This window comes from Scyliorhinus canicula, chromosome 12, assembly GCF_902713615.1.
Source record: "Scyliorhinus canicula chromosome 12, sScyCan1.1, whole genome shotgun sequence".
Lineage (NCBI taxonomy): Eukaryota > Metazoa > Chordata > Chondrichthyes > Carcharhiniformes > Scyliorhinidae > Scyliorhinus > Scyliorhinus canicula.
In genome coordinates, this window is record NC_052157.1 from 154,161,539 (window position 1) to 154,180,189 (window position 18,651).

The following is an 18,651-nucleotide window of genomic DNA, read 5'->3' on the forward strand; positions in this document are numbered from 1 at the left end:
TCAGGGGAAAGAAAACTAACAGGCAGACAGTGCAGGGAACCCTCGTGGCCGTTCCCCTTCAAAACAAGTATACCGTTTTGGATGCTGTTGGGGGGGGGGGGGGGGATGACCTACCGGGGGAAGGCCCCAGCGGCCAGGTCTCTGGCACTGAGTCTGGCTCTGGGGCTCAGAAGGGAAGGGGGAGGCATAGAAAAGCAATAGTGATAGGAGATTCAATGGTTAGGGGAATAGATAGGAGATTCTGTGGTCGCGAGCGAGACTCCCGAAAGGTATGTTGCCTCCCGGGTGCCAGGGATGTCTCGGATTGTGTCTTCAGGATCCTGAAGGGGGAGGGTGAGCAGCCAGAAGTCGTGGTGCACATTGGTACCAACGACATAGGTAGGAAAAAGGGTGTGGAGGTAATAAACAAGTTTAGGGAGTTAGGCTGGAAGTTAAAGGCCAGGACAGACAGAGTTGTCATCTCTGGTTTGTTGCCGGTGCCACGTGATAGCGAGGCTAGGAATAGGGAGAGAGAGTGCAGTTGAACACGTGGCTGCAGGAATGGTGTAGGAGGGAGGGCTTCAGGTATTTGGATAATTGGAGCGCATTCTGGGGAAGGTGGGACCTGTACAAGTAGGACGGGTTGCATCTGAACCAGAGGAGCACCAATATCCTGGGGGGGGGGGGAGGGAGAGGTTTTCTAGTACTCTTCGGGAGGGTTTAAACTAATTTGGCAGGGGAATGGGGACCGGATTTGTAGTCCAGCAACTAAGGAAACCGATATTCAGCCCGCCAAAGCACGTAGTGATGCAGTGGGGAAGGTAACACTGACAAAGGAGAGTACTTGCAGGCAAGGAGATGGGTTGAAGTGTGTATACTTTAATGCAAGAAGCATCAGGAATAAGGTGGGTGAACTTAAGGCATGGATCGGTACTTGGGACTACGATGTGGTGGCCATCACGGAAACTTGGATAGAAGAGGGGCAGAAATGGTTGTTAGAGGTCCCTGGTTATAGGTGTTTCAACAAGATTAGGGAGGGTGGTAAAAGAGGTGGGGGGTGGCATTGTTAATTAGAGATAGTATAACAGCTGCAGAAAGGCAGTTCGAGGGGGATCTGCCTACTCAGGTAATATGGGTTGAAGTTAGAAATAGGAAAAGAGCAGTCACCTTGTTGGGAGCTTTCTATAGGCCCCCCAATAGCAGCAGAGATGTGGAGGAACAGATTGGGAAACAGATTTTGGAAAGGCGCAGAAGTCACAGGGTAGTAGTCATGGGTGACTTCAACTTCCCAAACATTGAGTGGAAACTCTTTAGATCAAATAGTTTGGATGGGGTAGTGTTTGTGCAGTGTGTCCAGGAAGCTTTTCTAACACAGTATGTAGATTGTCTGATCAGAGGGGAGGCCATATTGGATTTAGTACTTGGTAATGAACCAGGGCAGGTGATAGATTTGTTCGTGGGGGAGCATTTTGGAGGTAGTGACTTTCACTTTAGTTATGGAGAGGGATAGGTGTGTGCAACAGGGCAAGGTTTACAATTGAGGGAAGGGTAAATACAATGCCGTCAGACAAGAATTGAAGTGCAGAAGTTGGGAACATAGGCTGTCAGGGAAGGACACAAGTGAAATATGGAACTTGTTCAAGGAACAGGTACTGCGTGTCTTTGATATGCATGTCCCTGTCAGTCAGGGAAGAGATGGTCGAGTGAGGGAACCATGGTTGACAGGAGAGGTTGAATGTCTTGTTAAGAGGAAGGAGACGACTTATGTAAGGCTGAAGAAACAAGGTTCAGACAGGGCGCTGGAGGGATACAAGATAGCCAGGAGGGAACTGAAGAAAGGGATTAGGAGAGCTAAGAGAGGGCATGAAAAATCTTTGGCAGGTAGGATCAAGGAAAACCCCAAGGCCTTTTACACATATGTGAGAAATATGAGAATGACTAGAGCGAGGGTAGGTCCGATCAAGGACAGTAGCGGGAGATTGTGTATAGAGTCTGAAGAGATAGGAGGTCTTGAACAAGTATTTTTCTTCAGTATTTACAAACGAGAGGGGCCATATTGTTGGGAGAGGACAGTGTGAAACAGACTGATAAGCTCGAGGAGATACTTGTCAGGAAGGAAGATGTGTTGCGCGTTTTGAAAAACTTGAGGATAGACAAGTCCCCCGGGCCTGATGGGATATATCCAAGGATTCTATGGGAAGCAAGAAATGAAATTGCAGAGCCGTTGGCAATGATCTTTTCGTCCTCGTTGTCAACAGGGGTGGTACCAGAGGATTGGAGAGTGGCGAATGTCGTGCCCCTGTTCAAAAAAAGGGAATAGGAATAACCCTAGGAATTACAGGCCAGTTAGTCTTACTTCGGTGGTAGGCAAAGTAATGGAAAGGATACTGAGGGATAGGATTTCTGAGCATCTGGAAAGACACTGCTTGATTAGGGATGGTCAGCACGGATTTGTGAGGGGTAGGTCTTGCCGTACAAGTCTTATTGACTTCTTTGAGGAGGTGACCAAGCATGTGGATGAAGGTAAAGCAGTGGATGTAGTGTACATGGATTTTAGTAAGGCATTTGATAAGGTTCCCCATTGTAGGCTTGTGCAGAAAGTAAGGAGGCATGGGATAGTGGGAAATTTGGCCAGTTGGATAACAAACTGGCTAACCGATAGAAGACAGAGAGTTGTGGTGGATGGCAAATATTCAGCCTGGAGCCCAGTTATCAGTGGCGTACCGCAGGGATCAGATCTGGGTCCTCTGCTGTTTGTGATTTTCATTAACGACTTGGATGAGGGAGTTGAAGGGTGGGTCAGTAAATTTGCAGATGATACGAAGATTGGTGGAGTTGTGGATAGTGAGGAGGGCTGTTGTCGGCTTCAAAGAGACATAGATAGGATGCAGAGCTGGGCTGAGAAGTGGCAGATGGAGTTTAACCCTGACAAGTGTGAGGTTGTCCATTTTGGAAGGACAAATATGAATGCGGAATATAGGGTTAACGGTAGGGTTCTTGGCAATGTGGAGGAGCAGAGAGATCTTGGGGTCTATGTTCATAGATCTTTGAAAGTTGCCACTCAAGTGGATAGAGCTGTGAAGAAGGCCTATGGTGTGCTAGCGTTCATTAGCAGAGGGATTGAATTTAAGAGCCGTGAGGTGATGATGCAGCTGGACAAAACCTTGGTCAGGCCACATTTGGAGTACTGTGTGCAGTTCTGGTCGCCTCATTTTTGGAAGGATGTGGAAGCTTTGGAAAAGGTGCAAAGGAGATTTACCAGGATGTTGCCTGGGATGGAAAGTAGGTCATACGAGGAAACGTTGAGGGTGCTAGGCCTTTTCTCATTAGAACGGAGAAGAATGAGGGGCGACTTGATAGAGGTTTATAAGATGATCAGGGGAATAGATAGGGTAGACAGTCAGAGACTTTTTCCCCAGGTGGAACACACCATTACAAGGGGACATAAATTTAAGATAAATGGTGGAAGATATAGAGGGCATGTCAGAGGTAGGTTCTTTACCCAGAGAGTAGGGGGGACATGGAATGCACTGCCTGTGGAAGTAGTTGAGTCGGAAACGTTAGGGACCTTCAAGCGGCTATTGGATAGGTACGTGGATTAGGGTAGAATAATGGAGTGTAGGTTAACTTCTTAAGGGCAGCATGGTAGCATTGTGGATAGCACAATTGCTTCACAGCTCCAGGGTCCCAAGTTCGATTTCGACTTGGGTGACTGTCTGTGTGGAGTCTGCACATCCTCCCCGTGTGTGCGTGGGTTTCTTCCGGGTACTCCGGTTTCCTCCCACAGTCCGAAGATGTGCAGGTTGGGTGGATTGGCCATGAAAAATTGCCCTTAGTGTCCAAAATTCTGTGATTAATCTAGGACAAAAGTTCGGCACAACATCGTGGGCCGAAGGGCCTGTTCTGTGCTGCATTTCTCTATCTATCTAAACCATCTGAACCGTAGCAACTCAGTTGGTCGTGGATCTATCCCTTGCTCCACCATAAATTGCGTAGTAGATTTCTCAGATGATGTTGAAATTACATCCTTTCTGTTTCTCAAATTTTGCTGCCAACATTTGAAGTTCACAGAATACTGAACATTCATACAGCCGGTCAAGGTGGGGGGAGGAAGAAAGGTTGCAATCATAATTATCTCAACTCTTCCACTTTTTTTGACACCTGGCTGATGAAGAGCAGCATAGCCGTGCTACGTGTAACTACAGCCTCCGCCAAGAACGAAAGCAGGCACCAGAGAATGGGGGCCAGGGAGAATAGAAAACAGAATCAATGGTTGACATCCATGTAGTATTTCACATTTACCCAAATGAGAAACAAGTTAAAGAGTAAGCTATACACTAAGTGGTTCTCGTTGAAAGGAGAGATGGGCATGAATTGGTTGGATAATTCATGAGCAATACCACCTATTAGCAAGCATGAAAATAACTGGAACGTCTTTCTGTATGCTGTAAAGTGATAGTGGAAGGCAAAGTAAATCCATGCAGCTTAATTACTTCTCTCTTTAAATCTACCGGGAGACCACTCCTTGGCTGAGAAGAGCAGTATTCTGCCGAGCATAAATCTGGGGAGAATACGGAGTGACATGGCCCAGGCCACATGCCTCTGCACCATTCCAACCAAGAATAAATTAATTACACAGGACAAGAGTCATGTCCTCATACCTTTTACATGCACCATACCAAGCGGTGTATAACAAAACAAGCGTTTTGATTAAGCTGAACAAACTGACAAGAGAGCAAGTTATTTACCAAAAGGTTTACGTACTGAATGGTTAAAGAAGAAGCCTTTTAAAACAGGGATCCTCATGTGTTGAAGGCTGTGGAAGCTCAATCGCTGAACATGTTCAAGACAGAAATCAATCGATTTCTGGATACTGACACCAGGTGACCTAGGGATAGCGCGGGTAGATGGCAGAGGTAGGTGACTAGCCATGACCTTATTGAATGGCAGAGCAGGCTCAAGGGGCTCAATGTCTACTCCTGTCCTACGTATCAGTTAAATGCCAGATAAACAACTTATCTTCCCGTTTCAATCTCTAATTTTTCAAGTCTGTGCTCTTTCTGTTAGCGGGTGGCAACAATGGTGGAGGCAGAATTTGCCTCAGCATACCTGAACATTTCTTGGATGGAAGAACAAAATTCAGACTCAGTTCCTGCCACTGATCCCTGCTGCAGAGTATGCAGGTGAACCCTGGCTAATAACAAACACCCTGCACATTCAACAACACACACATTTAAAGAACGGTCATTTGGGTAGAGTACTTGGAGCTCAGCCAGTGCCCATGGAACTGTACCCGAGCAGCAATCAGCAGCTTTAGAAAAGGAGAATTGGTAAAAACAAGTCTTGAAAAATATCGAATCTAATTAGAGCTCCGAATAAAACAGGATTCTACTCTGAACGGATATGTTGGGGTGCAACAAAGGAGATTGGTTCAAATGAACAGTTAACCTTCTAAATTACAACCCGGGAAATAATTGGACAACTTCCCTTCCTGAGACAGACCTTTGTAAATGAACGCAACAGCCTCCCCTTACTACAGTGACTGTGTGGAAAAATGCAATCTTCAGTTTGCATCCACATCAGAAGGCTGTCAATGTAGTGATCATCGATTGGGACATTTTCTGTTTTTAACATCTCTGAAAACTGGAACAGAGCGAAGGTTTTTCGTTGGAATGGAAATTCGCCGAGAGTTGGTTCGATTCGCTGCCTTCACAAGGTTCTGGACGTCGGGGTGAACTGAAAGTTTCAAGACTGAGATTGGCAGAGATTTACTAGGTCAGGGTGTCAAGGGATATTGAGCAAAGGATAGTAAAATGAAGCAGAGATAGAAAGCAGGCATGATTTTAGTGAATCATAGAACAGGCATGAGGCTGACCAGCTGACCCATGACCCTACTAATAGCCTTAAGCAAAGGAAATGGAGGTCAAATGTAGCACATTCAGTACAAACCCAATTATTTTTTATTTCCAAACATATGACAATGGATTCAATTTCTATTTCCATAATTGCAGATTTTAAATAAAGCAGTGGCATAAGAATGATTGTGACGGGGGGAGGTGCGGGACCAGCGCCCGCTTTGGCGTCTGGACGTGGGGTTGTTGGCTGATGAGGTGGTGTGCAGGAGGGTCCGGGGATGTATCGAGAGGTACCTCGAGGCCGATGAAACGGGGGAGGTCCGGGTGGGGATGGTGTGGGAGGCTTTGAAGGCAGTGATTAGGGGGGAGCTGATCTCCATCCGAGCCCATTGGGGGGGGGGGGGGGGGGGGGGGGGGGGACTGGTGGGGGAGCTGCTGAGTGTAGATAGGAGGTACGCGGAGGCCCCGGAGGAGGGATTGCTGGGGGAGCGGCGTAGCCTGCAGGCCAAGTTTGCTTTATTGACCACCAGAAAGGCGGAGACACAGTGGAGGAAGGCGCAGGGAGCAGTCTATGAATATGGAGAGAAGGCGAGCAGGAAGCTGGCGCATCAGCTCCGCAAGCGGGACGCAGCTAGGGAGATTAATGGAGTGAAGGATAGGGGTGGGAATGTGGTGCGGCAGGGGGCAGTGGTCAATGGGGTCTTTAGGGACTTCTACAGGGAACTGTACCGGACGGAGCCGCTGGTGGTTGTGTGTGGTGGTGGTGGTGGTGGTGGTGGGGGGGGGGGGGGGGGGGGGGGGGGGGGGTTTGCTGGCGAAGATCTTGGCCACTAGAGTAGAGGATTGTGTGCCAGGGGTGATACATGAAGATCAGACGGGTTTTGTGAAGGGGAGGCAGCTGAACGCTAACGTGCGAAGGCTGCTAAATGTGATAATGATGCCGGCGGCAGAATGAGAGGCGGAGATTGTGGTGGCGTTGGATGCTGAGAAGGCCTTTGATAGGGTTGAGTGGGGGTACTTGGGGAGGGGTTTATTAAATGGGTGAGGTTGCTGTACGAGGCCCCGATGGCAAGCGTAGTGACAAACGAAGAGAGGTCAGAGTACTTCAGGTTCTACCGTGGGACAAGGCAGGGGTGCCCCCTGTCCCCCTTGCTTTTTGCGTTGGCAATTGAGCCTCTGGCCATGGCGCTCAGGGAGTCGGGGAGGTGGAGGGGTCTGGTGCGGGGTGGGGAGGAGCACCGAGTGTCGCTTTATGCAGATGACTTGCTGCTGTATGTAGCAGACCCGGTGGGGGGAATGCCGGAGGTGATGGAGATTCTTGCTGAGTTTGGGAGTTTCTCGGGCTACAAGTTGAATTGGACAAGAGCGAGCTGTTTGTTGTACACCCGGGAGATCAGGAGGGGGGGATTGGTAGGCTCCCGCTAAAAAGGGCAGTGAGGAGTTTTAGGTACCTGGGGGTTCAGGTGGCTAGGAGTTGGAGTACTTTGCATAAGCTTAATTTTACTAGGTTGGTGGAGCAGATGGAGGAGGAGTTTAAAAGGTGGGACATGCTGCCGCTGTCGTTGGCAGGTAGAGTACAGTCCGTTAAAATGACGGTGCTCCCGAGGTTTTTGTTTTTGTTTCAGTGCCTCCCCATTTTCATTCCGAGGGCCTTTTTTAGGAGGGTGAACAGCAGCATTACGGGATTGGTTTGGGCACACGGGACTTCGAGGGTGAGGAGGGTCTTTTTGGAGCGGGGCAGGGATACAGGGGGGCTGGCACTGCCCAACCTCAGGGTACTATTGGGCGACTAACGTCTCGATGGTACCTAAGTGGGTAATGTATGGGGAGGGGGCAGCATGGAAACGGATGGAGATGGCGTCCTGTGGAGGTACGAGCCTGAAGGCACTGGTAACGGCGCCGTTGCCGCTCCCTCCAACAAGGTACACTACGAGCCCGGTGGTGGTGGCTACCCTCAAGATTTGGGGGCAGTGGAGGCGACACAGGGGGGAAGTGGGGGGCTAGGTGGAGGCCCCGCTACGGGGGAACCACCGGTTTGTCCCAGGGAACATTGATGGCAGGTTCCTGGGGTGGCACAGGGTCGGCATAAGGAAGTTGGGAGACCTGTTCATTGCCGGGAGGTTTGCGAGCCTGGGTGAGCTGGAAGAGAAGTTTGAGCTCCCCCCGGGGAATATGTTCAGGTACCTTCAGGTTAAGGCGTTTGCTAGGCGGCAGGTGGAGGGGTTCCCTTTGCTGCCCCCGCGGGGGGTAAGGGATAGGGTGCTTTCGGGGGTGTGGGTCGGTGATGGGAAAGTGTCTGACATCTACCAGGTGATGCAGGAGGTGGGGGAGGCGTCGGTAGAGGAGCTGAAGGCTAAGTGGGAAGTGGAGCTGGGTGAGCAGATCGAGGAGGGGACATGGGCCATCGCCCTGGAGAGGGTGAACTCCTCCTCTTCATGTGCGAGGCTTAGCCTCATCCAGTTCAAGGTACTGCACAGGGCTCATATGTCTGGGACGAGGTTGAGCAGGTTTTTTGGGAGTGAGGACAGATGCATTAGGTGTTCGGGGAGCCCAGCGAACCATGCCCATATGTTTTGGGCATGCCCGGCACTGGAGGAATTCTGGAAGGGGGTAGGAAGGACGGTGTCGAGGGTGGTAGGATCTAGGGTCAAACCAGGCTGGGGACTCGCGATATTTGGGGTTGGGGTGGAGCCGGGAGTGCAGGAGGCGAAAGAGGCCGGTGTTTTGGCCTTTGCGTCCCTAGTAGCCCGGCGGAGGATCTTGTTGCAATGGAAAGATGCGAGACCCCCAAGCGTGGAGACCTGGATCAATGACATGGCGGGATTCATTAAGCTGGAGAAGGTCAAATTCGCCCTGAGGGGGTCGGTACAAGGGTTCTTTAGGCGGTGGCAGCCTTTCCTCGACTTTCTGGCTCAACGTTAGAGAGCTAGGTCAGCAGCAGCAGCAACCGGGGGGGGTTTCAGGGAGGCGTTGTTTATGTTAATTTAATTTATTGTTAATTTATTTTGTTGTTGATTGGGTTGGGGGGGGGTTTTGTTATATGCGGTGTTACGGGTGCCGGGGGGGGGGGGGGGGGGGGGGGGGGGGGTGTTTATTATTGTTATTATTACTATTGTTTTGTTGTTACATTTTTCAACAAATTTCAATAAAAAAATTTTATTTTTTTTTAAATGATTGTGACTAACGTACCTGTGAAAATTCATCCATGTTGTTCAGTCAACCCAAAGATCAAACCAAGAAAACCTAAAACTCCTCTTGATACACTTGGTAGTTTTATTCAAAACAAACTACTCCTATTGCAGTAAATCAGTTTTACTGCTCATTGCTTGTGCGTTACAAGGTCACCAAGTGTTTATTCTGCATAAACCACTGACCACTCCCTAAGCCGGTAAAGTTGAATAACATTTGGAATAGAATCATGGAATTGTTACAGTGCACAAGGCCATTCAACCCCTCGTGTCTGTACCGGCTCTCCCAACGAGCATCGTCCTTCGTGCCATTTCTCCTGCCTTCTCCCCGTAACCCTGCACAAACAAATAAATCATCCAACACCTTCTTGAATTCCTCGGTTGAACCTGCCTCCACCATGCTCTCAGAGAGAACACTCGCTGTCTGAAAAAGTTTTTTCTTACATCATGTTTTCTTCTTTTGCCGATTACTTTAAATCTATGCCGTCTCGTTCTTGATCTTTTCACTGGCAGGAACAGTTCCCCCCGTGCCCGCATCTACTCTGTCCAGGCCCCTTGTGATTTTGGATACCTCTGTCAAATCTCCTTTCCAAGAAGAGTCCTTACCCCTCTAATCTACCGTCATAACTGAAGCTTCCCATATTTGTAAACCTCTTCTGCTCTCTTGCCAATCTACAGTTGGCCGGGGTGAACACATACACGTTCCTTAATAATAGACTTGGGCTCAACTGCGCAATATACACGTGTCCAATGTTCCAGCAAAAATCAATCTATAAATGGTTAACGCCATTGACAGAAGTCTGTAATAAAAGCTGAAGGATAAAATCCAACTTGTACAGCAATGTAAACAACCCCCCCACCTCCCTACCCCAGGCTCGGTCTAGTTAAATGTTCTTCCAAACCTTTCATCATTCTCTGGCCAAAAAAAGGGGAGGCATTATTCTCCCAGATCTCTCCACTCCTCTGCAAGCAGCTGCGAGGAGAGTGTCGGCACAGTGCAGATCACTCACCCACTGATTATCTCCCTCCATTTTTGTAGGGATGTACCTTTTGTTTGGCACCTTCCCAACAACTTGGCCATAAACTGGGAACTCACCGCTATGAACATGTATCCCATTACGCCATGGCGAACTGCATTGATACACCAACCCATTGCGCCCTGGGGTGCGGTTCCAGTGGATTCTTAAAGGAAGTGTCATGTGAGAGTACCTTTAAGTAATGGATGTTTAAGAAATGGAGCAGCTCATATTACTGAAGTGATGTCAGAGGGTGGGGGTAGCCGAGTTGAGATCACCTTCTGCTTTTTGGGAGTTTTTTTTAGTTTCATTTTGAGAGAGAGCAGCTGAAAAGTGTCTGGCTGGTTTGCTGTGAGCTGTTTAAAAAGAGAAAGCCAGTTTTGAGGAAAAGAGCTTGGGTGTGTCTGTGTTTGCAGTGAACTGGATCTGCGGTGATCACTGGCAGGAAAGATTATCTCGGAATCATTTGGGTGATTTAAACTCATAATAGTAATGTCTTTAACCTGATGTGTTTCTGTTTAAAGGTGTTAAGTCTTTTGAAGGTTTGAACGAACATTTTGAGGGATTATTTAGTGTTGTATTATTTTTGGGGTTATCTTTGAAGTAAGGGGTGGCAAGTGATCCAATGTTTATTTAAAAAGGTTAAGTTGAATTCATGGAATAAACATTGTTTTGTGTTTAAAAACCCAAGTGTCCATAATTGTAATACCACACCTGGTTGAACTCCATGATACATTTTGGGGTTCTAAAAACGCCGCTCCCATAACAAAAGAAAGACTGCATTATCGTACATACACACACAAAAAAACCCCCACAACCGTCAGCACCTTCTCAATCTTCAACTGCAATTTTTCATCAGCAGAAATGTACACAGTGTACATATGTGGAAAAATGCGACATAACAGATGCTACTGGACAGAGCACCAAGGCAGTTTCCTCCAATTAAATTCAACATTTTTGCATTGTTAAATAAAGGTGTCAATCCAGGGAAGGGGAGTAACTTGAAATTCTACCTTTCACAGCCTTCACATTTCACTTGCAAATGAATACTTGTCAATATGGGCTGCATAAAATCACCTACAAGAGAGCAACACCGATTTCCTTTTCACCAATCTACCCCAATCTCTTCTGCAGTAAAGTTCCATGTGCACTGATAGATCTCCAATATCTCTATTAAATGGCTATTCAAGTGAATTATCAAAGGCAAGCTACTAACTGTGGAAGGCGTAATAATTCACAGCAACATCCACACACAAACATTTTCCTTGAGACAACAATGACACCGTGGCTAAATTATGGTGTTAAGTGGATGCCCCAGGTATCAGTAAAGCACAAAACAAGAATTTAATTTAGACTTCTCCGATCTGTACCATACCAACTGGCCCCATTTAACCATCCATCGAGCCAACCATCCATCGTGCCTCGAGGAAGTTAAAGCAAAACTCATTTGTATTAATAGAATTAAATGTTTACAAGTAAAAACCAAGCCGAGGCACATTTGTTGACCTCTCCAGAAAAGTTCCTGCACTTCAGATGCTCACCGCAGAGTCAGTTATGCTGCTAGGCCAATAACAATTCAATAATGCACACAACTTCATAAGACGTAGGATCAGAAGGCGGCCATTCAGCCCATTGAGTCTGCTCCACCATTCAATGAGATCATGGCTGATCTAATATAATCTTCAACTCCACTTTCCCGTCTTATCCCTAGAACCCTCCATTCCCTTACTGATTAAAAATCTGTCCATCTCAGCCTCGAGTGTACTTAACGACCTAGCCTCTACACTCCCTGCGGTAAAGAATTCCTTCTGACCTCGGTCTTTATTGGGCAACACTTTACTATGAGATGATGCCCTCTGGTCCCATTCCGTGGATGGAATTTAAATACCATTCATAACATTACAACAATTTCCTCCAGAAAGCAAACTTCAAGTCTCATCTTGGCACTTGAGCAAAGGAGAGTTAACTTGGAAGTGCGAAACTTACAAACAATTCAAGTGTAGCTCCTGATAGGCCAAACAACAAATAAAGAAGCAAGATATTTTTGCCAGAGAAATGTTTCACTAATAGAAAAAATGCTTTGTTCTAAGAGTGGGAATAACTGAAGGGATAAATAGAATTTAATCCTGAGGTGCGAGGGAGTGTAGCTGCTCTTGAGATCAAAGCAGCATTTGACCGAGTGTGGCATCAAGGAACCCGAGCAAAACTGGAGTCAATGGGCATTGGGGGCATAGGCTCCGCTGATTGGTGCCATACATAGCACGAAGGAAGATGGTTGTGGCTATTAGAAATCAGTCATCGTAACCCAGGACAACTCTGCAAGAATTCCTCAGGGCAGTATCCCCAGTCCAACCATCTTCAGCTGTCCCATCAATAACCTTCCTGCCAAAGGTCAGAAGTGGGGATGTTCGCTGTTGACTGCACAATATTCAGCACCATTCACGATTCCTCAGATACTAAAGCAGTCCATGTCAAAATGCACCAAAACATGGAAAATATCCATGCTTGGGTTGATACGTGGCAAGTAACATTCGTGCCACATAGGTGCCTGGCAATGATCACCTCCAACAAGATAGAGTCTAACCATTGGGCCTGTTCATTCAGTGGCATTACAATTACGGAATCCCCCACTTTCAACATCCTGGGGGTTACTATAAACTGAATTGGGCGAGACATATAAATACTGCAGCTACAATACAGGTCAGAGGCTCGGAATCCCACAAAGAGTAACTCACCTCCCGATTTCCCAAAGCCTGTCCACTATCTACAAGGCACAAGTCACATGCGACTTGCCCGGAGTGCAGCTCTAACCACACAAGAAGTCTAAAACCATCCAGGACAAAGCAGCCTGCTTGATTCGCACCCATCCAACAAACATTCACTCCATCCTCCACGGGCCCACAGTGGCATTAGTGTATGCCATCTACAAGATACATTGCAGGAACTCACCTAAGTTCCTTCGGCAGCACCTTTCAAACACATGAACATTACCATGTCGAAGGACCATGACAGCAGACACATGGGAACGCCATCATCTGGAGGTCTCTCCCATCCACACATCATCCTGACTTGGAAATATATTTCCATTCCTTCACTGTCCAGGGTCAAAATCCTGAAACTCCCTCTCTAACATCATTGTGGGTGTACCTACACCTCATGGACTGCTGCAGTTCAAAGCAGCTCACCACCATCTTCTCAAGGACAATTACAGATAGGTAATAAATGCTGGCCTAGTAAGCGATTCCCAAAGCCCATGAATTAAGTTTTAAAACATTGTCCCACTCAGTTGGTGGCATGTTTGCCCACAATACACTTCAGTGTAGCACCAAAGTAGTGTTACATGTTAGAGGTGTCATCGTTTGGATGACACATTGGCCTAAAAGCCCTGTGTTTCTATTCCGATAAAGTTGAAAGATTGCGCTGCACTATTTGAAGAGCAGCAAGTTCACCTGATGGGGTCAACACGGTGCGTAGTGGTTAGCATTGCTGCATCACGGCTCCGAGGACCCGGATTCGATCCCAGCCCTGGGTCACTGGCCGTGTGGAGTTTGCACATCCTCCCCGTGTCTGCGTGGGTCTCACCCCACAACCCAAAGATATGCAGGGTAGGTGGACTGACCACGCTAAATTGGCCCTTAATTGGAACAAAAGAACTGGGTACTCTAAATTTAATTTTTTTTAAAGAAAAAGGTTCCTGATGTCCAGGTCAACATTTCCAAGTGCAACCGACACCATAAACAGATTAACTGTTTTCTCACCTCGCTTGCCATTTGTGAAGACTCACTGCTGAGGAAGCAGAAGCTACATTTGCTCGCTCCACAGTGGCTTTACTTCAAATTTTAATTAACTGGCTGTGCGCCTTTGGGACATCCTGAATACGTGATCCTGAACACATTCATTCTGTGACATGACAGCTGCTTAATTTGGTGCATGTCCAACACAAATTACTCAAGCTCCAAAACGCTTTTAAAAAACCGTTGTGGAAACGTGATATTAATGTTGGATTTTAAGGCAGCCACTGGATCACCATGCTGAGATAAATCCAAAATGAAATGCAAAGATTTCTGAAGGACTAAAGATAGTACCAAGTCAGTATAAGTAAACACACCTTGCTTTACAGATAGGTGCATCACTTTTTACAACAATTTCATAACTTGCATTAAACAATCTAACAAAATAAAATGCCCCACTGAGTTTCATTGAGCGTTATAAAACAAAATGAGAGACTGAACCACAGAGAGATATTAGGACAAATGACCAAAAGCTTGGCCAAAGAGATAGGTTTAAAGGAGTGCCCATAGTAAGAATGCAGGGTAAAGAAGAGGAGGTGTCTTCAAAGAGAATTCCAGAACTTAGGGCTAAGTTAAACGAAGGCATGGGCGCCAGTGATGGAGTGATTCAAAACAGGATGCTCGTTTTTAAATAAATAGATTGACACGGTTTCTATTCTGGATTTGGTGAAAATCCAAAGGTTCTGGATTTATGTAAGCAGAAGCGATCCGCAGGTGGATGCAACATAAACCTTTGAAGGATTTCTCTTTCAAATCCTAATGCTAAAAGTACAAAGGGTTTAAGAAATGCACCAAGACACAAGATCATGGAGCTCAGTAGAAGTGACTTCCCTCTCAAAACTCCTAATTATATAGAGGACGCAATATGAAGTCCCGTGGAATATTATTTGCACCCCACAAGTCGGCCGACTAGAGAACTCTCAAATTAAATCAGCAACAGGTTCTGGTCAGCAGCAGAAAATGATTAAGTATGCTTCATATTTGTCAAATGCTCTATTTGTATCATATATTCGTTTGACAATGAATTAGGCAACCAGGACAAATATAAATTAACAGGTTTTACTGGTACAACAGATTGCTCTCCGGCTTGGATCCACTGCAGCATGAAACAGCAGACGATACTTGATCTTTAGATAAGTGGAGTGGATTTTGTGGATGCTTTTACATTTAAGTTTTTGTTTTAAAAAAGGCAATGAAAAAAATGTTAGTACCTGTCCATAGATAACCTAACCTCCATGACATGAACATGATTCGCAAGATGGCTCATATGGTACAAAATACTGCCCTGAAGATATAACATGAAATGAAAATCGCTTATTGTCACAAGTAGGCTTCAAATGATGTTACTGTGAAAAGCCCCTTGGAGGAGGATCGCTGCATTACATTCCACTAACCAACCTTTAGCTTGTTGGTACTTATATATTACGAGTTGAAATCTAATAAAACAGGTGGTTTTCAACAACGGGAGCTTTGATTTAGTGATGCCATGTGACAGGGACATTTTAAAAATTCTTTCACAGGATACGGATATCACTGACAAGACCAGCATTTGTTACCCATCTACATGTGGTAGTGGAGTTGCTTTCTTGAACTTCTGCATTCCATCTGGTACAGGTAGGCCCACAGTACTGATGGGAAGAGTGTGCCATGATTCTGATCCTGCAGCAATGAAGGAATGCCAACAATGTTTCAAACCAGGACGGCGAGAGGCTTAGAGGGGAACTTGCAGGTGGTGGTGCTCCCATATGTCTCCTGCCCTTGCCCTTCTAGGTGGTAGGAGTCACAGGTTTGGAAGCTACTGTTGAAGGAGCCTTAGTGAGTTGCTGCAGTGCATCTTATATAGAGTACATGCTGCTGACACTCTTGGTGATGGAGGGAGTTGCTGCTGGAGCTTTCAGAAGGGGGTGACTATCAGGGCGGCTTTATCCTGGATGGTGGGTAGCTTCTAGTGTCTAATGTTGTTACAGCTGCACTCATCCAGACAAATGGTGAGTCCTCCATTACATCCCTGATCTGTGCCTTATAGATGGTGAACAGGTTTTGTCACAAAATGAGCTACTCCTAGCCTTTAACCTGCTCTTGAGCGTTAGTAGTTATTTGGCTGGCCCAGTTCAGTGTCTGGTCAATGGTAACTCTGATTGTTGGGAGTTATTTTCAATTATACAAGAAGAAAATCATGTGCATAGGGCAGCACGGTGGCCCAGTGGTTAGCACTGCTGCCTCATGGCGCCGAGGTCCCAGGTTCGATCCCGGCTCTGGGTCCGTGTGGAGTTTGCACATTCTCCCCGTGTCTGCGTGGGTTTCGCTCCCACAATCCAAAGATGTGCAGGTTAGGTGAATTGGCCACGCTAAATTGCCCCTTAATTGGAAAAAATGAATTGGCTACTCTAAATTTATAAAATAAAATCATGTGCATTAACAGAAATGCCACTTTTGGTGGTTTTCCTTAGGATGTTATAAACATTGGCTCTCACGTCAGAAGGTTCGCTTCCCTGTCTCAAAAATGTATTACTTTCCTCCACAAAAATTGCTAGCCCAAAAGTATTCTGATCTGAAAAAGTTAAAACTATAAGCTATCAATCTGTGGATAAATGATAAAACTATTACGAATTCATTTTGGTGTTTTCCAAGTATAGTCTCAGATGTGGCTCTCTAACAGATAATGAAATACTGGAGATTTTGCTTGTTTTGTGCACTGGTTTGAGCTCAAATGGGCTGAACCAGTGCCAAAATTGGTGAATTTAAAACATTGGTGAATTATGCCCAAAAGCACAAAAAATCAGATTTTCCATGTTTTAAAAAAAGATATTGATTCAATATTTAATTTAGCTCAGTCAGGCCCAACTTGTATAAATTGGCCAAAGTCAAACTTGGGAGATTTGCCAATTGCATTGGTTTGGGAAAGCACTTCAACTTGGACACATTTTCCTGGGCAAGTTTTAAATTAAATATTTTTCATGTGGAAAACCATTATGTAGAAATGTACAGCAATTAATCTATTAAATGGTTATGTGTGTATGTTTTAAAATAAATTTTTAATGACCAGGTTACCACTCCTTAATACAAAGAATGATTTTTAACAAAAAAATAAACAGGTGTGTTCAATTACACTGCCTGATTGCGCTCGTTCGTGAAATATTTTACATCTGTAATTGTTCAAAATAATTTTAGTGGGAACCTGAAGCTGTAACTTAAACAACAAAATTTCAAGTGCATTTCTCGACTGTGTCCAAAGCGGAAACTCTACCCCGGATGCTTATTCCTTTATAAACTCTACATGAAGGTCCTACCTGTTGGCCGAGCTAGAAGAGCTTGACCTGGATGAGGCTGAGGAAGGTCTCTGCAGAACTGCTGAGCCCCCAGAAGAGGTTAAAGGTGACTGCCTGATGAGTTGGTGGAGACAGAAAAATCGAAGATGCTCATTTAATTTTCTATTTTGCATCTATAGTGTTTGTCGTGCTAACCTTTTGAGTATTTCAGCCTCAAGGCCCATACCCCAACACCTCCTCCTTCTGGCTGGCTAAAATTAAGCATCTGTCATGAACTTTTTCTCAGGACTTCCTTCAGAACATACAGTAAGAAGTAATACTTAATTTTATTTTGCCACTCTGTTACATATCTTTCACAGGGGCAAAGTTGATAGTCATAGAAAACTTGAATAGTTGGTACAGCTTATGTATCTCTACTTTTTGCATTCTCCATAGTCATTGCTATTTGCATCTCAGCAGTTAAAAACGTTCAAACACATTTCCTTAAAAAGCCTCATTTATTATTCAGCCATTGATACCCAAATTATTAAAAGACTGGAAAGAATTTTGAAACTGTTCCGAATGACCAATTTGACTGAATATTTATTGTACTGAGATGCAATGCTGCCTTCTAATATTTTCAAGAATTCAGCATATATTTTTGCATTTTAACAATATTGCTCTACTTGAGTGAATAATGTGTTTAGACATTTACACAGTTTACATAAGCAAATACATTAAGGTGCCATGCAAAGCAACATGGAGCTATGCTTCTTACAGGAGGCACTATTATTCATCTTCTGAGGTTGCAAATCCGGTTCAAGAAATGCACCCCACAAATAGGCTAAACAAACAGTTGTGCGCGTTGTTTGACAATTCCCAACGTCACATTTTATCAAGTTGAATTATGAAACTTGTTTCTCAAGAAATTCAATAATAGTGAAATCATTTTATTCCTTGAACTTCATCAAGTGTTTGCAGTCTGATACAAACATTAATTCAGATACAGAGAAATGCTGATATTAGGCAAAACATAATACAGTCCAAAATGAAGAAAGCCTTTGGCCCAACCCATCTATACGTCCATATACTGATTTCTCCAATTCTCCCCACATCACCCAAACACAGATCCTCGAAAAGCAGCACAGGAGACTCAAAATTACTGTTACAAATGTTAATCGACAAAGTATTTGTGTTCCATCCCTTTGTATGGTTTTATTGAAAAGATTAGATCATGTTTTGCAAATGGACCTTTGTCAAAGGTCCCAACGGATATTAATTGTTTTTTTACTATAGATTTAGAGTAGCCAATTATTTTTCTTTTCCAATTAAGAAGCAATTTAGCGTAGCCAAACCACCAAGCTTCACATCTTTGGGCTGTGAGACCCACGCAGACACTGGGAGAATGTGCAAACTCCACACGGACAGTGACCCAGGGCCGGGATTCAAACCCGGGCCCTCAGCGCTGTGCCACATGCCGCTCCATCCACTCGGATATTAATGATTCATTTAGTACACTGTCATTTCTAAGTTCAAGTTCCTTTTCCTATCTCTTCTGGAGAGAGAGAACAAAA

The 18,651-nt window shown here is 45.4% G+C and overlaps 1 protein-coding gene across 3 annotated transcripts in view; it reads right to left on the reverse strand.

The window, feature by feature from the left end:
• Window positions 1-18,651, reverse strand: part of ulk2 (unc-51 like autophagy activating kinase 2) — a 127,709-nt gene that overhangs the window by 25,763 nt on the left and 83,295 nt on the right. For 2 of the 3 annotated variants that reach the window (XM_038814596.1, XM_038814594.1), the window contains exon 15: window positions 17,120-17,212. The exons of the other annotated variant lie outside the window; for it this stretch is intronic. In XM_038814596.1, coding sequence (XP_038670524.1) covers window positions 17,120-17,212 — 93 coding nt within the window. The remainder of the gene's footprint in view (window positions 1-17,119; window positions 17,213-18,651) is intronic. 3 annotated transcript variants of the gene reach the window in all.